The sequence below is a fragment of the Pleurodeles waltl genome, chromosome 11, assembly GCF_031143425.1.
Source record: "Pleurodeles waltl isolate 20211129_DDA chromosome 11, aPleWal1.hap1.20221129, whole genome shotgun sequence".
In the NCBI taxonomy this organism is placed as follows: Eukaryota; Metazoa; Chordata; class Amphibia; order Caudata; family Salamandridae; genus Pleurodeles; species Pleurodeles waltl.
In genome coordinates, this window is record NC_090450.1 from 202,491,068 (window position 1) to 202,517,953 (window position 26,886).

The 26,886-nt window shown below is 44.0% G+C and overlaps 1 protein-coding gene across 1 annotated transcript in view; it reads right to left on the reverse strand.

The window, feature by feature from the left end:
- Window positions 1-263: 263 nt before the first annotated feature.
- Window positions 264-26,886, reverse strand: part of PID1 (phosphotyrosine interaction domain containing 1) — a 384,153-nt gene continuing 357,530 nt past the window's right edge. The window contains exon 3 of the mRNA XM_069213417.1: window positions 264-922. Coding sequence (XP_069069518.1) covers window positions 446-922 — 477 coding nt within the window. The 3' untranslated portion in view covers window positions 264-445. The remainder of the gene's footprint in view (window positions 923-26,886) is intronic.

Consider the following 26,886-nt stretch of genomic DNA (forward strand, 5'->3'; position numbering starts at 1 on the left):
GAAAGGTTTTTAAATATGCATGGGGGAGGGAATGTGTTCCTCTTTGAATTACACTGAGACAAGAATCCACGCCACACTGAGGAATTGTCTCAGTATGAGCTGTCCCAAAGGTTCCACTATCACAACTGCTTGATAACTTTCATAAGGCAAATTGGAAGGGATAGACAGGAAAGGATAAGCCTGAGCAGGAACAGGCCACCAGGGGGAGCGAAGAGGGAACAAGAAACTCATTCTCACTCGAACAGCATAGCAACAGCAGCAGATTTCAATGTAACTTAATTACTTTAATGATGCACATCTTTAAGTTGAATTGCTCAGTTGATTTAGAAAGCTGATCAGCTAAGTGTTTGGCAGTCTTGTTCTCAATTTGTATTGCCGCCTTAGCGATACGTGTTCCCGTTCCCCTAAGCCATTACCGCCTTTGTCAAACCATTAACAAGTTCACTCAGCCATCATCGGAATCAAGTTCTTCAGAGACTTCGTCAGACGAGCTGTTCCTGTGTATCCTCCCATCGCTCTTCATGCTGTGGAAGGTCTTCTTGAAGGCTTCCATCATGGCATGAGCCAGTTTCTTCGCCTCTAGTTTGCTCTCACACTCCACCGCATGACAGTCCATCTGAAATGTCAGGTCATCGTTGATTTCTCGATACACCCAGGCAAAGATATTGGGGCTCACATTGTGGTCAGCCGTGCAGTATGCAATACGCGCCACCTGGAAGGTATCCATATGGAGGGTGGCCTCACCTTTGAGGTCCAGGTGGTGGAGGCGAACTTGGAATGGGCGAATTTCTAGTAGAGTGTTGGCTGGGAAGACTTCCTCTCTGGCTAGTGTGTGCTTCTTCCACAATTCAATGACTGCCCTCTCTGTGCAGCCAGAAGAAAACTGCATTCCATTTGTTGATACCTTTCCCAAATACGTTACCTGCAAAAATAATTAAAATCAGACAATCTATTATTTAGTGCTTTTATACTTTAATTTTCAGTGCATGCAAAAAGTCTAAAAATTTTAAATAATAAAATGATATGCATACTAAAAATCTTTAAAAGGGCTGCATTAATTATCAGAAAAAAGTTAAATTAATCATGCTTTCTCCTGAATCAGTAACACTCATATCTTGCTGAAACCTTGGCCGACTTGCATACAAATTCACTGGACTTTAGCTAGATGAACACAGGAATATTACAATATCTGACCCGCTTCACATAACCACAATGAATAATCTCAGCTCTTTGGACTGACAGTTGATCATGCTGCCCATCTTCCAGAATAATTTTGTCATCTTCTAACAAAGGAAGTACTATACAAAAGGGTCATCATCTCTGTAGTTGAGATTGACATTGCACAGCTTGGGAATCCCATTTTTAAGCCTTAATAACTTTGCCTCTCCTCGGACTCTATTGACCGTTCCAAATCCAGTCAATTTTGCAAAGAAACAGGAAATCACAATAGGTGACCGGCCTTCTGCGTTAATAACTCAAACTGCTGAATGGCGGTACATTAGCTCTCACTGGCACATAGTGCCTGGCTAACTTTGGTGCCTTTCTTTGGTGATGTTTTCTTTATTAAGCATAAAATAGGATGTCAGTGAACATGTACTAGTGCTGTAAATATCTGTAAACATTTGTAAACACCAGATTAACCTCGACTATAATTTAAGTTGAGTCACTGTTGGTGCTGCAGTTTGGCCCATAAGAGTTGTTTAACTTAATATAACTATTTGCTCACCTTACTGTTTGCAAACACTACAAATAAAACTGCACTTAACCTTGTGAGTCCCAACTACAGCATCTACCACGTACACATGTAGCTCTTTATGCCATCTAAAGCTTCTTTAAATGACAGTAGCAGATGAAACATGACTGTACATTTTAGCACAGATTGGCAACAACAATGGACCTTCTAAATTGGTTTTAGAGACTGGGGTAGGTGTTTCTTGTCCCACACATAGGATGCTCTTTCAATCTCCACCTTTAAAGTTCTGTTAATTGCAATAGATGTGTCCCCTGCCTACTGTGCGCTCTTGGCGTTCATCGCCATGAGTGCTGGCCCTGATCCTGGCACTCTATGAGTCAGCATGATTAGCACGGATGAGACTGCCACATCTCAAATGTATTCTTCACCTTTCTCAGTGGGTGCTGAAAAGAGTTGGAGCATCTCTGCTAATTTGCACTTCAGAGACTGATAATATGTTCTGCTATTAAAGTGCACATACATTTTATTCTCATTTGTTCTTATAGTTACTGCTTTTATATCTTTCCTTCCATATTTATTAGCATCCTGCCTCTCTTGAAAAATGTTATACTTTGAGATTAGAAGGTCACAGTACACATTTAGGCAATCCTGACTTATTCTGACATAATGTAGTTCATAGCAGTATGGCAGCCGACATGTGTATCGTCGTTCAGACTTTATCAAGGCTGGAAAATAACATGCATTAAAACAATAATGTGTACAATTACAACACATAGGTAACAAAAAACGGATGCACCATCAAAGTAAAAAGTCACACACACTACACATAAAAGCAATCAGTGCAGGAAAGGAAAATCAGGCACTACCAAGTAGTCTCACCAGTATACTACTCATTATGTGACCAAGTGCACGAAAACACCAAGGACTAATAGTGTGCATGCCTTGTGGTGACAGGAAGACCCAAAAGAAAGTAAGTGATAGTGTCACCACTGCGTTTAGTTGGAACATGCACCTGGGTATCTCATAGCTGGAATCGAGAGACAAGGATAAGGAAGGTTAAAGAAAAAACATAATGATACGTCAGCAGTTACTAGGGTCCCTAAAATTGCTGTAACTTAGTGTGAGTCAAGGAAATGCTGAGGGGAAGAAAAAAACCACAAACTAGGAATCAGTTTGAGAGCGATAGTAAAAATCACTCAGGATCCGTAAAACAAGTGGAAAAAACATAGATTACAACTTTGGCAGAGGGGGTTAAGTCCCAAATGTGACAGATATCCCGCCCGCCGTATTACGAGTCCATTATATCCTATGGAAATCATAATACGGCGGGTGGGATATCCGTCACATCTGGGACAGATTAACCCTCTCCGCCAAGGTTGTAATGATGCCCATAATGTTCCACCTGTTGTTGTAGTTGTAGATGAAAAGTGAAAGGCCATCCAATAACAGCAATACTAGTCAAATTACTTGATGGCCAAAGTAAGCCTGTAACAGTAAAGAATGCGAGCTGTCTAAGTGTCCGAGCTCGACATACAGAAGGCCGCAGAATATTAGTTTGTGCCAGCTTGTGAGTGTCTCAGGACCAATGAAAAGACAGGCATTGAGAATGCAGTCCGCGGTTAGTCCTTACCTCAATCCAATAGTACAGTGGTTCCCAACCTGTGGTCGGGGGACCCCTGTGGGTCCGCAAAGTCTCCTCAGGGGGTCGGCAACTGCTTAGAAAATTAAATAATATTAACAGATTAGGCCCCGAACCTTCAGTAATGACTCAGTGCGGGGGTCCCTAGATTCCAATAAAGATTCAGTGGGGGTCCCAGGCTCCAGTAATGACAAAGTGGGGGTCCACAGACGTCAAAAAGTTGGGAACCACTGCAATAGCAGATGGCAGTCAAGGAGCATCCGGAGCCCCTGAGTTTGCCTGTATAGCAATTAGTGATAAAGAGAGTAAAACTGCTCAGAGGCCATGATATGCCTACAAAAGTAAAATCCAGCGAGCTTGTAAGTCACAAAACCTAATGAAAAGGAAGTCGCAGATTTGTTTAGTCTGCGGTCCGCCCTTACGTCAAAGTGTTCGTGGCAGGCAGTCACAGAGTATACAGACGCCAAACTGGTGTGCATGAATTTGCGGTATAAATAATGGATATAGAAAGGTGTCTAAAGGCCCCAAGCCTCATAATAACACGGAACAGCCATCTTGGAAGTATACCACATCAGGGATAGCTATAGTAAGAATCTGTAAATACCGGTGACTGGTGGGAGCGAAGTGCAGTAAAAGCAGGTACACAAAGAGAAAAGAAAAAAGAAAATGGATTACGTCAAATCCAAAGCAATTGGACTCTGCCGATATATGCATATAGAGAAGGAGGAGGGAAAGGTTGTACAGTGAGACAATAGTAAAGTATAAATAGATATGACTGTGAGGCATGGTAAAGACACTAATTGTGACTGCGCACAAACGCTACTGTTAAGACTGAGAGGAGGATCCAACCGAATAGAGAGAAGTAATGAGACTGGCATTTATAATGCGGCATAAGCATACTATAGGAGTGTTATCCCATGTATCACATATGGCATAAATTATTCATGTCAGCATACGTATAAAGTTTAATTAAATAACCTTAAGTCCATGATAACAACAATGTATCACAGCAAAGTATTACAGTAGATGATAGAGAACATGATGCTTATAAGATTAGGGTCAACAAATATATGTGCTGACTATAACAAGAATTCTTAGACAATAGTGGAACTGCCCTTACATGTATTTTAGTCAAAAGCCTTCTGAGCTGATAACATGATTACACAGATTGCTTATGTCTATTCCATACGACGTAACAGAGTGCAAAGCAGTATTTCCTTTGCCAGGTCTATAGTGAAAATTGGATTAGCAAATGATAATCATAAAAAAACATGTAATTCCTTGTCAACATTGAGTCCTTCTTCCATTGCTCGAATGATCCATTTACTCTCAAATTGTCTTAAAGCCATAGTCCTGTCACCACCCGAGGGCGAAGGTACCCAACATCAATATGATGGAATTCGATCTTGAACAATTCACATTGCTGGTGTGCTGAATTGAACTGAACAGCTAAAGGATATGAATTATTGTTGCCCCTGAAAGCCTGAAGGTGTTCCTGTATGTGTTCCTTAAACGGTCTGATGGTGCTGCCTATCGAAATGTTATTGCATTGACATATGATGCAGTAGACAACAAACTTGATATTGTAGTTGATGAACTTGATACTTTGCAATACTTATTGGTAATGTACTGAAATTCAAAGATCTTCTGTGCAGCAAACTGACATATACTGCAACTGCTACACTGGAAAAATATGGCAGGCGGTGTTGGTAGCCAATTCCTTCAACAGGTTTGTGACAGTTCTACACCTACTGTGTGTGATGATAGGTTTGCTAGTGGCATACGTTATAATAGTATCACCCTTTCATAATAAATGCCATTGTCTGTCAAAGATCCTATAGATTTCATGGCTTACTGGACAATATGGAGTGATGAATCTAATGAAATTTGAGCTACTCTTTCTTCTGCTGGTAGATTGATGAAATAGAAAATCATGTGTGGTCTTTAAAATGTTATTCGTAGCACCTGTAAGTAGACTGTCCGAATATCCCCTGATTTTAAATCTGGACACCATATTGTCCAATTCAGATAAGAAATTTGTATTGTTACTGCAATTATGGCTCAATCTAGTCATTTCACCAAATAGTATAGCGTGAACCTGTGAAATTGGGATGTGGGCTGGTGGCATGTAGGACTGCATTGCATGCAGTTGTTTTCCTAAATATTTTGGAACAGACTTTGTTTTCTTCTATGAACAGTGTGATGTCTAGAAAGTCAATTTGATATGTTTCATACTGATAAGTAAAGGAAATTTTAAATCCATTGGTATTGAGATGTTGTATAAAGAATGTCAATTGAGTTTCGTTGCCAGATCAAACATGATTACGTCATCTATACAGAGACTCCAATATATGATGTGTTCAGAAACATCAGAAGGATACTTGGACCAAACATGTAGTTTTTCATACCAACCAAATACAGATTTGGAAACGATGGAGAAAACCTAGCTCCTGTGTCAACGCCTTATGCCTGGTGGTACCAGGAGTTGTTGTGAATAAAAATGTTGTTCTCCAATACCAGACTGATCAAGTCCATGAGTATCAATGTGTGTTCGTACACCGTTGCATCCCTTGTGTCTAAAAAGTGCTGAACCGCAAGAAGTCCCTTGGCCTTAGCTATAGAGAATTAACACCAAGTGTAACCAAAAGGTCGCCCTCAGACCATTCAAAGTCTGCCAATTCACTCAATAAATCTTTAGTGTCTCTGATGTATGATGGTAAGTTTCGTACAAGAGGATGTAGGAAAAGGTCAATATATTCCAAAATTTTCTCTGTAGGGGAGTCTACGCTTAATATGATCGGTCTGCCAGGAGGAAAATCATGCCCCACTTTGTGGATCTTTGATAAAATATAAATGAATGGTGTTCTTGGTGTGGAGTTAAAGTGGGTTAAAAAAAATGAGGAGGCATCGGGGTCATATATGTTCACATCAGTGTTTACTGCGTTTCAAGTGCAACACGACTGAAAGGTGACCTGTACATTCTATAATATGGCATACTAAGGAAAACAATTGTATAGTTTGTTGCTAAAGGGACTGATGATAGATATTCATTAATGCATGCGTTGGTCAATGTCTTCATTCAGTTGTTCAGCATTGAATGGAAGATACAGTAACAGGCTAAACGTACGAGTAAAATGCTACATTCCTAACTAGACAATTATGCTAGATTACACCCCTCATAAAGCAATCTTCCTTAACCTGTCAGTCATCTCTTAAGAGAAGACATCATTTACTGAGTTTAAAGGGGAAATAGTGCATATAAGGTACATGTTGGACTAGTTTGATGGCGCTTTAAAGGAAGTTTAGTCCCTAAATACATGTGAGTGAGTCACCAACAGAGAAGCTGTAGATGCTTATTTTTCGTTTTTATAGTTTTTGTTGTTAATAATGAAGCTGAACTTCAGGATTAGTAATTTTATTAATCTAAATCAGATGTCACCAACCAGTCTGTGGACGACACCTTCAGAGTAGCTCACAGCCTTAAATTCATTTTTAAAATGCACAGCGTCATGTTTTCCTTCTAAACATAAGGGAAGGCTGTCTTTATTTTACAATATTATCTTCAGGCTGAAGATAGCAGGGCCTGAAAATGAGCTGAGTCAGATTTATAACCCAGAGCAAAGAGGCGAAGAACTGAAAATAGACATTTAAATCTTAAATAAAAGTCCTTGTCTACTAGTATGAGAATACAAATAATTTTTCTGGATGCTCTTAAATGGGAGTGATTAAGTTAACTCTTCAATTAAATTTTCTCACATTTCTAAGAGTCACATTTACACACAGCAAGCATCTTGCTCCCAGTGGCTGGTAGAAACAGTGTCATACTTATAACTGCAAAGTACAGTTTTTTTTAAGTGTGTGGAATCTAAAGTGCAGAAAAATGTCACCTATAAATATTTTTGCAGAACATTATTGTGCACTTTAAATTTCTCTCATTTAAAAAAAATGGTTGTATGTTTGTATCATACATGTAACTGTGCCACATATGGGGAAAGGTATGTCCTGTGCCACACGTACATACAACATAGGCTCTCATTCACCCATATACATATATCCAATTCATACGCACACAAGGCCACATCCTCACTGGCCCACATGGCAGCCCTGTCATAGTGCACCTAATAAAAAGTATTGTTCAAACCATAGTTTCTCGCTCTATGGACATTAGGCTTAAAGGGAAGCTGGGCACTGGGGTATCTGATAACACCGCTTGAGTGCCTGGGCCTTCAGTAGCTCACAGTGATTTGCACAGATCAAAAGTAGTCCTCATTACAAAAAAGGTTGGAACCCCTAAATCCTCCTAAACAATATTGTACTGCAACATTCATGTTAAATGACATACCATTATGGGATTTCAAAGTGAATTTTCAAATGGGTAGCACGCTACACTAAGGGGCAGGGCATGGATCTCATAGCGCCTGATTTGTTGTAGTGGTCCTATGTGAGTACTGTTTCGGTGTTGTGTGTGAGTGATGAGAGGTGCACTTATATTATTATGTCTTGGGCTGCATCTCCTAGCCGTTTGGTGGGGGAGAAGGTGTGAGAGACAGGCGTGCAAGCATAATTGTAATCAGTTGGAGGTTATAATTTACTCTGCAAATGTGCTACATTTCAAGGTTTCTATTACGTTAGAGAGTGGGGTTGTCTGGGTGAGCTGTGGACTAAAACATAAGCAACTACACAGCACTAATGTAATGTTGAAAAATTAGGTAAAAATAATTTGTTATGTATTAGACAAGCTCATCAAACTTGGTTTCAATCAGACAGTATGGCAGAATTGACAAAGGAAAAGCACCAAAAAACAATTTCCGCAGAAAGATCCTTATTGTACAACAGAAGTTACTTCTGCTGCTGCATGGTGAAAAAAAAAAAAAGAAGCAAAACATTGGCTGCTGGGCTCTCCAAAGCATATGCAGGGGAGAACCAGTCAGCAGTTCTCTTCTTCTTTGAAGCGTATGCACTCCATGTTGGACAGTGGGACTTCAGATTTCTCTTTGCTCTACAGAAAGTCAGTTCAATAAAACTCTTCATCTACCAGCACCAACACGCTCCACTGACGTCAAAAACTGGAGAGACAGTTGTTAATCCACTTCTAGTTGATCAGTGAACAAAGCACTTGCTCCATCAATGGATGTCTGCAATGAACTGACCTATCTAGACCAGCAGTAGAGGAGATAGATGACGCACAATAGATGACAAGATGAGACAGCAGCTAATCTAGTACGGCAATGCGGATGCTTTGGCACCAAAGGTGGACAACCTGAATAAAGTGATGCAAATAGCACTGGTGTCCTAGGCCACCCACTGCAACTCTCTACCACACAAATCAACAAACTGGAAAAGTGGGTGACTGACCACAACGAGGAAAAAAACAAGAATTGGAGTGGATCAGTCATAATAATCAACAGCATTCTATTGCAAGAAGCAATGGGCATCTGTTCACACAAAATATTGAGGGTATCCAGGGAAAGGGTTCAACTGGCTTACATTACTGAAACGCAGGACTTCTAAATGTCATAGTTTGAGAAAGATGTCGCTGACACCAATTAGTTTCCAGTATCTTAAATGCAAATGTGCACACTCTAAGTCCATGCAAACTCCTTCCAAAAATATACTTACCACGGAGTAGCTAAGTTGAATGAATTAATAATGCCCACAAATACCATTATTAACAGGTAGAAAGCACAATACAAAACAAAATGTACAACATTACAACGAAAATAAAATGCAACTAAATATTATATGCAATGTAGAAAATGCATTACCCGAATATATCTAACAATCAGAAACAGAGCCTACACTGAAAACCCGTATGCCCTCCTTAGGAGTCGTCAAGTAAAAAAATCTAATTGGGTGTTAAATGAATTTTGCTCTTCGTTTGGCCTTACGCGTCGCGCTCAAATTCCTCACTAATCTGGCGGTTCTTTCCTGTAGTGAACATTCCTGTTAATATCTCTAAAAATTGTGAAACTGCATGAATTCTCAGTTTTACGGGTAAGTGCGAGTGAAAACGCCTGGTATTACCGTGTTCTCCTCCATTTCAACATGTGGAATTTGGAATGTGGCGCTAAAACTGCACCACGCGATATCCCTATATCTCGGGAGGTTTTACCGAAGCCGGACACTACGACCATCAGAATAAGAGTCTAAAAAATACAAGGTATTAATTGCTGTAAATTTATTTGTAAGCTGCGCTATTCTGTGCAGCGCAATAGAACATTCTAAAATGGAAATCAGGTCCGTGCAATGTGGAATTAGAAACTTTTACTGATAAAAATACATTTCTGATAAATAAAAATAATAAAATGAGCATTAAACATAGAGCAACTGCTTGCTAAAAGGGAAATGGCTTCTCTACACTCCTTCAGTAATGGGAACTTTATTGCTTAGCTGCAGAACATTTCTTCGCAGACATGAGTATTTTATTTAGTGTCAGAAAGGAGCACTGTGTCAGCAGCGAGGTAAACTGCTGACCACCTTTCTTTCAGCTCTTATTTCTTTCAACCTCTCACTTTCTTGCTGGTGGCAGCTAAACGACGGCTGCTATATAAGTGTTTTTGGCTTCAGGACAAACACAAGAACTTCTCAGACATTCCAATCACTAACTAAATACCAGTATCTGTATTTGCATTACATTTCGTCCTGGCTCAAACTGACTGCAGAGTTCTGCAGTAATGTCTGCTACAGTGTTTTACCACACTACAAACACTAATGCCAAAGTCTACAAGTGAAAAAGCATCAAGTTTTAGAATGAGAGGAATGTAAAGAAAACCCTCTATGTGGTTTAGAACAACAGATAAGAGCCATTTCCTGCCGGTAAAAAAAAATGCAAACACCAAGCAAATATACCTACTGCGCTTGCAAGTCTACCAATGCAGACAACATTAAATAGTACTAGTCAGTTTTACAAACCAACTGATATTTAACAATCAGCTCTATACCGTGACCAGGTCAAATGAAAAGTTTCCCTAATGTAAAACTTCCAAAAATATATTGCACGTAATGCGGAGGATTTCACTGTGTGCAAAGTTCATTTGCTGTCGCACAAAATACCAGGGTTAGGCTTTATGGTATTCTAACACAATATGACAATTTTAACATCCATAATATCAACTTCCAACATATAGTCAAGGTTGTTAGACAAGGGGTAACAGTAAATATATACTTCTCTAGATAAGCTTACCATGACGATATGTTGGTATCGATATTCTGATGGGTAGGTCGATATCATTCAACACATTGACATACAACCCACTGGGCACATATTCAGAATACAATAGCAGACAAATTAAAACATCCCTGTTTTCTATAAAATTTAACAATAAGAATTACTTCTTATATTTTGATACTTTGCAGTATCTTGACACAAACTCTGAAGAAATAACTGACTGGCTGATAAAACTGAGTTAATAAGGGGGCGTAGTCTGGCCACGAAAGCTGATGGCCGCTTGACGGAAGGGCTCCTCAAGGCGGCGGGCCTCGGGTGAGGACGCCGCAGGGGCACGGAGACTCCCATTCGATGACCAGAGCGTGACTGGAGGGTGCCGTGTGGGGGGGGAACGAACAATGGAAGCGGCGCGAGCCTGCAGTCCCCTGCAAATTGGTGCTGCAGAGGTGTGGCCTGCAGTGGAGCCTTAAGCTGCGGCCTCCCGTATCTCCTGAGCCTGGTGCCACCCATGAGTGAGATCGGGACGGAGCCAGAGTTGGACCACCTGCACCCCCCCCCCTGCTAATCTGTGCCACTCGGGTGCGGCCTGCGGCAGAGCCCGAAGCCGCAGCCTCCCTTGTTTCCAGTTTCCCTCAGATGGCGCCGCCAGTGGTGGGATCGGAACGGAGCTGGCGCTGGGCAACTGCACAACTTTGTGACCGTGAACACTGCGCCGGGAGCTTGGAGGTGAGTCGGCCAACAGCTTGGGGTGTCACCTCCCTCTCCCCTCACTTAATTTCCCCCTCCCCCACTGAAGGGGCTCTCTTCCTTTTGCAACAGGGGCCCCTGGACTTACCTGCACCACATCAGCCCAACCGGGAGTGAAGAAAGGAGGTGGTGGCTGAGCACCCTGGGCAATCTCCTATCGGGGAGACCCGCCCGACCAGGGTCTGCGCCCTGACCGCAGGGGGCACTCCCGCGTACTACTTGTGGCGACCAAGAGACCTCGATAAAGCAGACCCCAAAAGCGATGGACACTGCGAAGAGGGGTCAAGGACGGAGACCTACGTCCTAGCCAGAACAGAGCCCTACTCTGGGTTGCTCCCTTGATACTCCTTTCTGGCGAACACAGGCGAAGGCTGGCACAATTGCTGTGGCGACACAGTGGTGACACCGGACTCCGGTTCCCTTACCCCTTGCCCTCCCACCTACTGCGCAGATACTTTGGGGGCACACCAGACTCATCGGAAGCCCGCACCACAGCTCTTGGACAGCGTAAGTTGCCCATCCCCACCTTTCTCCTCCCTCCCCCCGTCACCCGGCGTAACAGGCAGAGAGGAGATCAGCAACTGCCAGGAACCGGCCCACGACGTATTGTGATACAAGTTCTCTCCTCCTCACAGGGCGTTCAAACCCCTGAGAAAAGAGAAAGGGGCTCCCCTTACAGACCCCCCCCAAACAGACGGATGCCTACTTACCTGAAACCTCCCTCTCTCAGGACAAGGGCTGTGACACGGGCTTCAGCCAGTCTATGTTAATCAGCAGACACTCTGCTGAGAGGACCGAGACCCCCCCTCCCCTCCTTCATATCGGCATGAAGACTCTGATCAACTCCAGCTTTAAGAGAGGATTACCGGAGCCTCCACCTTCTCGCAACACCACACCTAGGCTGTGCGGCGGGGCCAGAGATGCCAGGCGGCAGCTCGTTGACCAAGAACTCAGGCAAACTCAGCTCAGGAGTCCACCATGGACTGCATCCTCCAGGAAATATCGGTGGTGGGTCGCAGACTGGAGGGTATGGACAATGCTATGGCCTCGTTGACTGCTGAAACAAAATCCATCCGTCTGGACATTGCAGGCTTCCAGTCCTGAGTGACGGGACTGGAACAACGGGTGACAACGGTAGAAGCCCACGTTGCTTACTCCCAGGATCGGGACCAGGAACTCCTGTATCTTCACAGCAAGATGACAGACCTAGAAGACAGGAGCCGGAGAGACAAAGTCCGATTCCTAGGCTTCCCTGAAACCACTGAGGGCGTGGATATACATTCGTTCTTGCGTGAGACATTGCCCAAACTCACTGGCATAACCTTCGACCCTCTCCTGGTGTTTCAAAGAGCACACAGACTAGGCCCCAAGAGATCCGATGCGGCCACCCGCCCCGACCGATCATAGCCTGCCTCCTCAGTCATACACAAGCCCGCCAACTCATACAGAGAGCAAGCACACATGGGCCCTGACAGATGGACGGACAGGAGATCCAGATATCAGTTGACTTCTCAAAAAAAAAAACAGTGAGCGCAGGAGAGCATTCCTGGCCCTCCGACCCAAGCTACGCCAGATGGAGGTGAAATATGGCCTGTTCGAACCGACAAGAATGTGGATTACGAAAAATGGTGTGTCTAAAGACTTCTATGACCAGGAGGACCTACGCTCTTTCCTGGATGGCCTCCTACCTATGGACACTTCCACCCGATTCCACCTCGGGATTCACCTGCAACGGGCCAGAATGCTCCACCCCAACCCTCACCCCAGGAGGGTCGGGGTCAGACCGCTACCCTATTGACTTCCATCCCAGGGGACGAGATCTGGAAAGACTTATGAACAGCCATTATGACCGGGGACAGGTGCTGCTCGCGGTGGCGCTCCACACGCAAGTGGCATACAGGGACAATTCTCGCTACCCCCTGAAGCCTCCCGCGGAATCCACTTGAACTCGCTGTTTCCCGCTGGGCTACAAGAGGTCGAGAGGCCAGCGGCCCAAGACCCCCGGACTTGGACGAACCTACCTCTCGCCGCTCCATTAGCTGGATGAGTATTAACCCATATTACTGCATAGTGCTGATTGTTTCGTTGTTGTACTGCAATACTCTCCAACAGGCTTAATAGGGGTACCGAATAAGTTCATAAGGTTGTTCAGCTCCGGTCAGGACTGTTGGTGCCCTGGACCTTGGTAACCCCACAGTTAGTTTGTTTGCCTATACTCCAATGATAATTGGTTAACTGCTTGATACCTTCGCATCTTTGTGATATTGTTACAATATTTACTTGGTCACACCTTGTACTTCTTTTATCCCCTCTCTCCGCCCGCTCTCCCCTTCCCTCCCGCCCCCCTCCGGTATGCATGCAACAGCATTGCCATTACAACGGCCTCCGATATCCCCTCCCTGCCTCTGGGCGGTCCGCTGCACTCGCCGCAACGTTCTCCATCATGCTGGCCCTCCCGTGGCCCTGCGGTGCTCCATTAATCCGGCTCCACCGTCATGGGCCGTTTACGTCACTGGGCAGAGACGGCTCCACGTTGCGTCCCATCTCCCAGCTGGGGGCACGTTGGCCAGGAGCTGGGGCTCCTTGGGTTCAGGCTTAGACCCGCAGATTACAGTTTAGGACTTGTGGGGCTTTTGCTCTGCTCCTTACACCCTCCCCTCCCCTTCCCTTCCCTCCTTCGTCCTTGTCTTTTTCTTCTCTCCCTGAGCTGGTACCTGCTTTGTTATCCCTGTTCTCTTGGATTCATCTTTACCACCACTCTTCTCCCAAACCTTTCTTCCTCTTCTTTCCCTCCCTTCTCTTCCCTCTCTTTCTCTTTTCTCTCACTTCTCTCCTTCTTTCCTTTCTTGTTCCACCCCTCCCCCCTTCCTCCTCTCACCTTCTCACTCCCTTCCCTTTTGATGTCTTTCTATATACTGTTCCTTTTCTCTCTCTACCCCTGCTCCCTCTTCTTTCTTCTATACACCCATCTTTTCTCCCCACTCCTCTGCGTCAACCCCCCCCTTTTCTCAGCAGCTGGAACCCCTTGGACGCTTCACCCCCCCTCCTCCACCGCCCGCGTATATACCCCACCCGTAGCCTCTTCGGCTTTTTATCTCATAGGACTCTATCTACCCCCACCCACTTGCCTCGTTCCTCAACATCACCCACCCTCGCCACACCCTCTAGTCCTCCCCCATGGCTAGACACCCGTCCTCCTCACCCACACCGTTACGGGTCATTTCTTGGAACGTTAATGGCCTCACCCATTTCATTAAATGGAAGAAAATACTCTCATACCTCAACACTAAACGGACAGATGTGGCTCTTCTCCAAGAGACACATCTGAACTGGATCGAATCTGACAAACTGCAGCGGGTCTGGGTGGGGACAGTGTTGTCTAGTTGTAGCCCTTCCCCACAGGACACAGAGGGCAGCGTTCCACGAAAGTGCAGTTTCGCAATTTTACTACGAACCTATCACTGTCACCAAATCATGGGTTGACCCGGAGGAACGATACGTGTTTGCCAAATTGAAATTGGGAGGCTCTTTGCTCTGTGTGGGTTCCGTCTACGCCCCAATCGATTAAAAAAGGTAGTTCTTTTTACGCATCAACTGCCTTTTTACGGAAATAGGGGCTACCCAATACATAATCGGGGGAGACTGGAACCTGGCTAGGGACGCAATACTAGATAGGACCGGACTTCTGGACATAACTAGTAACGGTGACAGGGCCTTGCAGTCCGACGTAATGCAGGACAACGGTCTGGTATACTTCTGGAGGCTGACACACCCGGCTGATAGGGAATATACCTTTTTGTCCCCGGTCCACGGTACTCAATCCCGATTGGATTATTTTCTTATCACACACAGCATTGTGGCACACACGCAGGACGCTCACATATCAGATGGAGATTTGTCGGACCACTCCCCGATTCTTCTGGCCGTCCAGCTGGGCCTGGTGTCCCCGGGCCGCAAGCCATGGCGATTTGCTGTCCAACGCTACCGAACCCCTCAAGGGAAGGCACAACTGCAAGTACACGCATCCACCTACGTCCAAGACAATCTCGGCTCAATGGCAACCAAGAGGGTCACCTGGGCGGCAGCCAAGGCGACTAGACAAGGCTACATGATGCGCAACTCCGCGCTGGCGAACAAGGACAGGAAGGCGCGACAAATGACCCTGGAAACTGACATCAGTTGCCTGACGCGACAATATACGGACCAACCCTCCCTCTCCACCCGTAGATGACTGGAGAGCGCTCGTATGGCTATGAATGAACTCCTTACTTCTCAGGCTGACTATGCACTGCAGTGCTTGCAGGGGCGACATTAGCAACAGGGGGAGAAGAAACCAGCCGTCAAGGCCTGTACGGGGGAGACACTCACACACCCGCAGGAGACAGCCGATGAGTTTGCGACCTTTTACCGACGCCTCTACGCCACAGAATCACAGTCATCTACTGCCCAGATAGAGGCCTTTCTCAACAATATTACTGTACCCTCACTCTCCGATGAGGGTTGCAAATTACTGGAGGGGGACATCACCCGCAGGAATTCCTGCAGGTTATATCCGATCTCCCCTATCACAAGTCACCGGAGAAGATGGGTTCCCTGCGGAATTATATAAATGGGCAGGGGAAGAAACGCTAGATGTCCTGCACGAAGTGCTAACAGAGGCATGTCAGATGGACTCCTTGGATGCAATCTCCAACACCGCCATAATTGCTGTTATACCAAAACCAGGTTGAGAGCCTCTGCTTTGCAGCAGCTACCGACCCATATCCCTTTTGAACTGCGATATCAAGATACTGGCCAGTGTCCTGGCGAAACGCCTGCGTAGGGTCATACCATCTCTAATACACCAAACACAGGTAGGTTTCGTACCGGGCTGAAACTCAAGAAACCACCTTTGTACGGTTTGCCCTCTGGGCGGCTAGGAACACGCCGGAGGCTGCGCTAGCACTGTCCCTAGACGCTGAAAAAGTGTTTGATCGCATAGAATGGGCGTACATATTTGCAACATTGACAAAATTCGGATTAGGTGACCAGTTTATTTCCAAAGTCCGATTGCTGTATGAGCACCGTACGGCACGGGTCAACTGTGGGGTCTTCCTTTCGGATCCCTTTCCCGTCTGCAGAGGAACCTTGCAAGGGTGTCCTCTATCGCCCCTTTTGTTTCTGTTGGCGTTGGAGCCGCTGGAGCCTGCCATTCGTGCCTCCCCCCTGAGAGCGGGCCTCCCTCTGCCGGGCGGCATCTCCTAACTTTATCTATATGCTGACGACATCCTGCTATCATTAACTGACCTAGAGCGCTCATTGCCTGCCCTAATGGAGATTATTGACGACTTTGCACCCCTCTCCGGCTATCGGGTGAATTGGGACAAAAGTGAGACCCTTCCCCTTTCACAGGTGACGACGAAATCCGCGCTCCTGGGCTTCCCTTTCCGGTGGACTCCAAAACACCTCAAATATCTAGGAGTATTAGTCAATGGTGGCCTAGAGCGTATGGTGGCAGACAATCTGGATCCCCTCATTGCGCGCATGAGACTTGACTTCGACAAATGGCCCAACTAGGCCTCTCCATGTGGGGCAGGTTACAGGTGGTACAGATGGTCACGGTGCCGCGCTTCACCTATGTTTTGGGTCTTCTACCCCTTTAGACACCTCTCTCCACGTTGAGATCGAGTGACATAGCAATCAGGACTTTTGGTGGGGCTCTACACGCCCACCACTGGCACCAGTCAAACTAATGGCACGCAGATCCCATTGAGGAATGGGGCTCCCCTCGGTGAAACATTACGCTCTAGCACTCCACTTGTCAACACTGGCCGCTACCTTGTACGACCCCGCAGAATCACCGCAGTGGGCAAACGTGGAGAAGGAACTGCTTCCCTACAGTGGAGGCCTTGACGGGCTCTACCGTATGAGTCCCTCATCAACGTGTGGCATGGCAGAGGGTCCACCGTCTCCTGGGGGTACACCCCTTCCTCCACACCCACACCCCCTTGTGGCACAACGACAGTCTGCGCATAGGTGGAAGGGCTCTTAACTGGCCTAAGTGGAAGGAAGCCGGCATCGACCGTCTAGCCCAGGTACGGGAGGACGGGAAGCTTAAACCCTTCGTCAGGCTACAGGAGGAATTTCACCTTCACCCCAAACAAGAATGGAGATACCTACAACTCCAGCATTGTCTGCGCCAGCACACTGACATTACCCGATGGGGGCTGCAACTCTCACCCGTAATAACTTACCTGAAGACATGGGGGAAACACGAAGGTGTAATGGCTGGCCTGTACGAGGTTATTACAAGTCACTTATACTCACAACCCGTCCTGGAAAAATTGCGCCTACAATGACAAACCCACCTGCAGCGGGTCTTTGATGTGGAAGATTGGACAGACGTGGTGGACGCGCTGGACAGAGGCATGCGTGAAGCCTGCTTAAAATTCTGTCTCTTCAACGTACTTCACGATTGGTACTGGACCCCGGTGAAATTGCACAAGACTTCTTCCACATGCAGACTGCTGGCGCTGCATAGAAAAACACTGTGACTTGCTTCATGTCCTCAGTGGTTGCCCGTCGGTCCAGCTTTTATGGAGGGCTGTGTGTGGAACACACTCTGGCGGACTCCATGTCGCTCCCAACCCTCTCTTATCATGCTGCACAACATGGACTCCCTCCCGGCCTTATATCGACTGCACAGAAGGGCTGCTACATACAGCCCTGGCAACTGTGAAAATATGTATCTTACGACACTGGAGATCTGTTATCCACCCTACGCCTGAGAAATGGATAGTGGCGATGACTAGCATAACTGCACACAAGAGAATCATTTATAACCTCCAAGACCAGGCCGCCTCTTTGCTCAAATATGGGCTCTCTTCCTTTCGGACACACTGTTGCCACTACCATACACCCTCCCCCCCCCAATTCTGGCTCCCCTCCTCTCTTCATGTTCCTCTCTCTCTTTTTCTCTTTTGTTCACCCTCTTTTTCTTTTTCTTTACCTGTATTAGAGCCCTCTTCAGCTTCTTCTGTCTTTCCCCCTGTCCCCACCTCCCTCCCTCCCCACCTTCCCTTACTCCCCACCTTCCATTCACCCAGTAGGTGGACTTACTTAGGATCTACTTAGTGTTGGTACCCTGGAGACACCGTCATCACCCACCTGGCCTCCCCCCCCCCTGTCTCCTCACCCCCCACCCCCCCTTACTTTACCCCCTCCTGTCTCTCCCCCGTCTTCTCTTCCTGTCTCTCTCTTGCCTTGTACCTTTCTTCTCCTTTTCCTTTTCTCCTCCCCACTTCTTTTTCTTTTCCTTTTTCTTTTTTCTTCGCCTCTATCCCCTCACCCCCCCTTTTTCTTTTTTCCCGGCAAAAAGCAAACAAGATGAGGTTATCCCACCTTTTTCCCACGGAGACCTTCATGGATATCGCTTCAGAGACGACCGAGAGCCAAGATACTGTTACCCTCTCCTTCAAGTCTGCCCTGTACGACAGGCTCTGCTTCAGGACAGATTCCGTTTGCAAGTGTACTGCTGAACCTCCAACCACACTGATCCTCAATGGCGGGGGAAGCAACGTGCAGGGGTTCAATAACCACGAGAGGCGAGTGCGTCTCGGACCGCGACCCAAACATACTGTATGATACCCACTCTGAAAGCCTACGCCGTCTATCTGCTCCCTCTCTCCCTCTCCCCGCGGCAATTGTTTTCCCATTACTATCGTTAACCACCCCTACTCCCGCTACCCTCTTTTTGCATCTTTTTCGCCACTGTTTGAATATACCGTTGACCATTTCTTGTCTATCCAGTTTACCATAAGACGCTGTTCATGCGAATTCCGGACCTCAATGTACGGGAACTACTACCCTTTGTCTATTAACGCTGTACTGCAATATATTCTCATTATTATTAAAAAATTACAACACAAAAAAATTTTAATAAAGTACATATAAAAAAAAAAATGAGTTAATAAATTCAATAAAAATGCACCTGTTAGCTTAAAGGAAACATGCCAAATTTGTTAACAAGGAAAAACACTTTTTGTGCATGTAGAGGATTGAAGTACAGTGCTGCTCTATGAAATGAACTGCCTCATGACCAGGTCCAACAGTTTCATAAAGTGAGATGAGACAGCAGCTTTAAGGAAGTATTTGTGGAATTGCATTTGCAGAAAAGACTAGAAAGGCTGCCTTTTTGTTCCAGAAATGGGAGGATTCCACAGGAAACATGTTCAATCTCAAGTGCCCAACACCCTTTTACCATTACTGCTCAAGGTGCTTCTAAGCTAAAAGGATTGGAAGCACAGAGATCCGATATTGTGATGGGTAGGTCGATATCATTGAACACTACATTGACATATAACCCACTGAGTACGTATTCAGAATACAATAGCAGTCAAAATTAAAACATTCCTGTTTCCTATAAAATTTCACAATAAGAATACCACTTCAGTTGTGCTTGAAAAAGTGAGCCCTGGGTTTTATTCAAAGCAAATGTCTCTGTGTGGATGTCTACCAGGAGGCCTTCCCATGACTTGTCAGTAATAAGCTTTCTTTGAGCAGCTCTTGTGAAAAAACATATCTCTGGTGCAAGGTTAACATTTATTTCATAAGAGACCAACAATCTTTGAATTAAGACAGAAAATTAGAATTTTTCAGCCTGGTGATACAGATATTTTGTTAATATAGCATTTAAAAACAGTACTTGCATGAGATGGTTTACATATTCCTATTGATTAAAACAAATTAGCATGCAAACAGAGCATGTGATTCGTGAAAGTTAGTTTAGTGCAGTAGCTAGCATTGCATCAGTGTTCATCATACAGTACTGTCACTATCATAGATAAACCCCTGGGTAGTTATACTCAGCTACTCTGATTAGTTAATAAGGGTGAACCTAATAGTGTGTCCTGGGTTTCAATACATCGTCTTTTTGGGGGTTTGCCAGTCACACTCAAAGGATGTTTTATGGAAATGCAGTGTGAACAGTCTTATGGTCTCATTTGACTGCTTATCCAACGCCTCCTTAAGGACAAGGCAATGCATATTTAGACTAAAACAAGTGAATCCTATTTATGAGATGCACAGGAAATAACTACTAGGTGATTTACTATGTGCATGTCAGATGCAGTGGAGGGTGGAAATAATTCCAAAAGTGTTGAATAATCAGCCTATCTGGATGCAAGAATGTTTTTCCTAGTACATGAATGAATGTCGCCCAGAGAATGTACTATTAACTTTACAACGATGTTGTTAACAGCGTCAACACCTCAACATGCAAGATCGGATTACCTTTAAGGAACAGAAAAAAATATGAATGAAAATATTGTTAAAGTTAAATCTGAGAAATATTAAGTTTGTCATCCCAGTTCCCCAAGCTTGCAGGCCATAGTTCTTTGTCTAAAAACGTTGAGTACATTACGACCTAACAAAGACTATACGACATAACAGCCATTTTTAACAGTTCGAGGACTGAGGAGAATACCAGCAATTAACAAATGCATCACATCAGTCTTCAGCCTACACTGTGAGAGAGTAATGCACAAGGACCCTCTGACCCTCTGCACTGCATGCAATTCAAATGGGAAAGTTGACAAAATAGTCCCAGAACCACCTCTATGAGTCTTTCATTATGTCTTTCAATTAATGTTGTACTGTGATTCTTTAACAATATTTACTCTGCCTGCAATACTACATTGGCTTTTGGGGAAAAAGTTTTGGCTCAAATAGGGAAAATATTTGTTTTCAAATTCGGAAAAGAAATTCCTCAATCACAGAATTTAGTTTATTTTTGCATTTAAATACCTTGCTCTTGAATACCTTGCAAAACATCTTACAGTGGCACTGTCATTAAAAACATGATGGGAAAGACTGATAAGTACTATTGTCCTAAAAAGATTTTTGGGACTCAAGAATACTATTAAATTAAGAAAGGTGCATGTACTTTGAGCACCTATCTCAGCTCATTTTTTGTAATATCTATCCATGAATGCAGATTATGAGCATAAAGATTATGAAATACAAGATACAATGTAGAAAATCCAACCTATTAGCAACACCTACAAACTTTTATTTCACGATTCCCCAAAAATTTAACACTGTGACTACACTACTGAGAAAGACATGTTAGAAACGATAGAAGCATTTTAAAGTACAGATATTTGTATATCCTAGCTTCCTAACAACACATCAAGTCGCCCAGGTGTATGAATCAGAAAATGATCATAGCCTCGAAAGTATATTTAACCTGATTTAATATGTATATTTCTTGTAGATAAGTAAACATGTTTATATTAAAAACAAATTATGCTTTTAAAAGGTTTATTTGCTCAGAATGAAAATGGTCTGGATCAACTATTTTTTGAGAGGTAAAAACATCCAGGCCAAAAGCGGCCCAAGCAAATTTGCATTACTTTTGTAACTACTTTTAGTGCCCACTTCCTGAATAATGAGTCTAAGCACGATTTTGTAAAAGTCCTGTTGAGGGTCCAATGCCCAGCATTTTATTCACAAATGAGAAAATATCTTTGCCTTCTCCAAAGACAATCTACATGCAGATTCCAGTAGTTTGTTGTGCATGGCCAATGATTAAGAAACTTATACAAAACAGTTAAATCCATGAAATGGCAAATGTCTCCACAAGGCTTTCTAAATGACACTTAAAGAAACTAAATTGCCTTTATTGGATCACACCAACACTTGCTAAAATGGAAACTATAAAAGGATATGCAAATGAAATGCTCCTCGGATTTATAAACAGAGTAAGACATCTGAGCAGATGTGCTACAATTTGTACATCCAGTAAAAGCACCCTTAGCAAAACCTGAACGGTGAATTGCATTTCAAGACTTTTATTTAAGTACCATCATCGGATATTGTCTTGCAATGCAAAATAGTCAAGCATCCTGCCACTTGGTTAGTGAACCAGCTGGTGAAGGTTGTGCAGAAAGTCATGTGAGACCTTCAAGGAGATCCCTTTGAGATCCTGAAAAGTTGAAGAGATATAAGAATAATGAATGTGATTTTGCAAATGTGAGACAACCATAATCAAGTATCTAAACAACAGTCAGTGTTGTTACTGGAGCTTGTTCAGAGTTATCTCACAAGAATTGGCCTCTTGTCACCACCACACGATATCCAGTTACTTGGGGAAAATTCTAGGAAATGCTAGAAGATTTCAATGCCTCAAATTAGATTTGGAAGAAAGGTGAAAAAGGAAGAGTGTTCTGCAGCTTGTGTGCCATAAAGTAAATTATAACTCAAATATGAAAAACTCAAAACTTGTGGAAGGACATGGCCACTGGCATAGGAACAGTGCCTCGATCTGTCACAAGATAAATCAAATACTACCTATCTGCCAGTAAAAATGACTATTTGCCAAGGGTGCCTTTTACGATGCCTTTCAGGTAGAATGACTAGGAGTTACGTTATTTTACAAAAATTACAAGTCTACTTTAGTTTAACAAAAAATGCTATTTTGTTGATCCGCAAGTCTCTAACATTAGAATTAACCATGGTAACATTTACTATAAAATGTGCCTGTTAGTACAGCTCCCAGTGGCAATACAAGAACATCAATTATCAATTATTTGCTCAGGAGCAGACATTGCTACAAGTCATATTTTAACTGGAAGCAGCTTATCCAGGCTTCTAATCTATGTTTTCTCTCAAAAGAAATACTTTTATTGCTGTCATAGACTTAAAGAGGCTCAGATTTATTGAATTTACTGGGTCGTCCCTAATGTCACAGTAGAAACCATTCTCTTTTTTTTAAACCTACAAGCGTACCTCCACAGGGCAGCCCACTTGCCATTTCCCTCCTCTCTGCCTCCCCGACAGTTACCCTTCATCCAATCCAAAGACCAGCAACTCACTAGAAATCTACAAATCATCCAGAACTCGACAGCCAGACTCGCCCTCAAGGCGCCACCCAGAACGTACATCACAATACTGCTCAGGGAACTGCATTGGCTCCTGATGCACAAAAGTGCTCAATTCAAACTCCTCAAACACACATTCAAGGCACTACAGAACTCAGGCCCCACCCATCTAAAGAGTAGCATCTCCTTCCACCTACCACCAAGACAACTTCCCACAGGGTCCGAGTGGCACATATCCAACGCATAAGCAGAGCCAAATCAGGAGGATAGCTTTCTCTTGCATCGCTCCTATGTGTGGATCCCCACGTTATCGTCAGTAAAGGTCAATATATTGAGCCCTCCCAGCTCACAAAAATGGCATAAACAAGCTGACCATTTAAATCACCCTTTCCTGCCTTAATTATCTCCACCTGTAATATCTAAACCGCAACAATAGCCAGCACAGCCGGCTGAAGGTCTAAGCACAATAGGACATCAAAACGAGATAAGTGATATTGTCAAAAAACGAATCAAAAACGTAAACAAATACAGAAACAGACCACTGACCGTACTATTTTGTGTGTACAGCAGCACCAAAGGGGTATTTGCACTTCTTTTTGGCATCCTGACTGCATACATTCACTCGAAATGCAAAGAGGCAGTTGCTGTCCTGTAATTCTGAACATTGCTGTCAGATAAATGTGCATTAACTCAGAGATATTTTGAGTGAATGTATGCACTGAAGACACCAAACAAAAAGAAGTGCAGAGAGTCCTCCTGATGTGGCATGGCACTTAAAATGGCATCATGACACATCCCAGGAAACACACCCTCCCATACCAAACATCACGAATCTGAAACAGCATCAATCCATACATCAGGCTCATGACGTCCTTCCTAAAATTCAGAAGAGCATTATAGATGCGTGACTTGAAGAAGCATCATATTACTCACCTTTGGATCTTTCGGTTTCTCCAGCCATAAAACTTCTACTTCCCTCTTATTGCAAGTGTGCCTGCAATGCTGCTGCAGAACATTCACCAAGGGGCAGCTCCTTTATAATGGTGAAAGAACATCACCCCCCTGGCAAAGAGCCAGCAGATGAAAAATAAAACAATGTTATATTATTGTTTTATTTTTGAGCTGCTGGCTCAGGCAGCATGTGCAGGGAGGGGCGGGCCATGGGAGGGGGAGTGGAGTCAATGAGTGCACTAAGTGAGCATGTCAGTTTGGCCGGCCGTCTCAGGCCAGCCAAACAGTATTGCACACTTAAGTTTCTCCAACCCGGCTGTGTTACACAGGAGAAATTGCACAAACTCCCATGCAGTGTCTGAGCGGCAGAACAAGCTGCTCAGACCAATCCTGGTGCTGCTCTCATGCTAGTTGTAGCACGAGAGCAGCACCAGGATTGCATGGGGGAGCCTGTGCTGGTGTCCCAGGGACTCCTGGGACACCATTAGAAGAGGAGCGAGGTGGCCGGTGGTGGCAGGAACAGGTACATTTTTCTTTTTCTTATTTTTTTATTGCCCCCGTCCTCATTCCCCCCGGCCCATCCCTCCCCACCAGATTTGCGGCAGCTACCGCTGCATTCACTAAATAAGTTATACCTGTCTTTTCACAAAGCTTTCCATGAGTGAGTCTGACACACTCCTGCAAATTCAGAAGTACGTCATCCCTTACTCAAGTGTAATTGTGTACGAATCTGAAAAAAATAAATTTGCAAAATATTAACTTTTAGAATTAATTTCTCCTTAGCCTATTTAGTAAAAACTTCCAACATATATGGGCATTCTGCAAATTTTCAAATCCAACTGACTAAATGCCTTTATAGAGACATTTCATCCGACAAATCTGCTTTCTTTACAGAGTGGCATAAATCCTTTAACTTTTTTACTATCCATGTTTCCTAAACTGCTTCACCTTTCATTTTTTTATTTCACTCCTCTGAACCAAACCTGCCTTTTTCCTCTTCATTTACTCCTTGTCATTTCTTCATTCCTCATTCTCTCACTCGTGCCTTCTTTATTTTTCTACTCAAGGATCTAAATAACATCTATAAAGGTGATTAGTGGAAACTTATCCCAAAAGAAAACCAAACAGTCATACTGGATTCTAATGATGTAAACGTTAAGCTGGAATATCGAAGAACCGTCTGAGGGGCCCTAGAATCCATATTAAAGACAAAACCACAAAGCAGCACCTTTAACTAAGACAGTAGCAGGATGTCTAGGAACTCACTTCACACTGGATGAAAGGAAAGACAAAACCCCCTACCATGTTCTCAAAACCAGAAATCAGGAGTCCTGTTTTGTTAAACTGGAATATATTAATACACAGGGAAATAAAAAGTTTACATACTGTATTAAACGCACAGTTGTTTTAAACTTGCAGTGTCCAAACTATTTCTGAAAGTGTCAGTTAAATCAAATCTGGTGAACTTTCATTGCAGGGTCTGATTTTAACATAAGGGCACTTGTCTGTTCTAGCATGACTGTTCTAAGACAGTGGTTCCCAACCTCTGGTCCAGGGACCACTGGGGGTCTGCAAAGTCTCATCAGGGGGCCTGTGACTACTTAGAAAATTAACTAATATTAACAGATTAGGAAAGTGTATATAAATACAATGGCTGAATGTACAACTGAAAATTTAAAAAAATACTGTAAATGTCAAGAAATTTAAAATTGGAGGCTAAAAAATAAATTCGTATCCTGAGATTGATAAACGGGACCAGGGTAGATGCATCAAACAGAATAAAGTATGGACCATGTGTGGATTTAATTGAATTTAAAAAAGCCCCAACCTTCCTTTTGAGATTATTTTCTTTTATTTGTTTGCAAATTAAATAAAATGTGTTATTTGTGAATAAATGTGTTTGATTAAATGCTTGTTTCTGTATTTCTTGTGTCTTGCTTTGCTGTTCATAACATCAACAATGTTTAGACCGTGGTCCCTGGCTTCCAGTAATGACTCATTGGGGGGTCCCTGGACTCCAATAATGATTCAGTGGGGGGGTCTCCAGGTTCCAGTAATGATAAAGTGGGTATCACAGAAGTCAAAAGGATGGAAACCACTGTTCTAAGACTACCATGAAATGATATGTACTGGTCCACTTGACCAGCGGACGAGAAAGAGCACATTTTACAAAAATAATCCGCAGACCGTGATGGATGGTTTCCCGGTTCACGGCCATGGTCACTGCTACACTGGCAAAGGACCATGCACCCTATTTAGAGAAACCAGACTGCCTGCAAGTAAGTGAGAGTTGCAAAGGGAGCTCCAGTCATACTACTGAAGGTGTGCTAAGCGGGCACCAATTTGAATGCCCCCACTCAGAAAATATTCTTGTATTGAGAAACAAAGTCACAAAATAAATGTTCCTAATAAGCAGTGGGTTGTCTCCTTGTGCTTGGCGGGCATGCTACACTTTCCTTCCCAATGACTGCCAAGCCTTGCATGGTAGGTGCTTGCAGAGAAAATAAGTGGTGGTCATCCTGCCCTTAATAGGGTGCGACAATTGTCATTGTGAACCAGAAGCCCATTGGCAGGCGGGTCAGAGATTAACATCAGAGGCTATGTCAGTGCACGTCTACACACTCAAACATACGTGCATGCACACACACACATATTCATACTGTGTCCTATTACACTGTTTGAGCCCACAACCTTCTCCCAATTTGGGAGACTCTTATCACTTACTTAATCCAAAGGGGTTGAAATGTTTCACACTTTTTATAAGGGCTGTAAAAATGACCAAATTAAGTAACTTCATTCACAATTATTCTTTTGCCTCTCCAGTGACAAG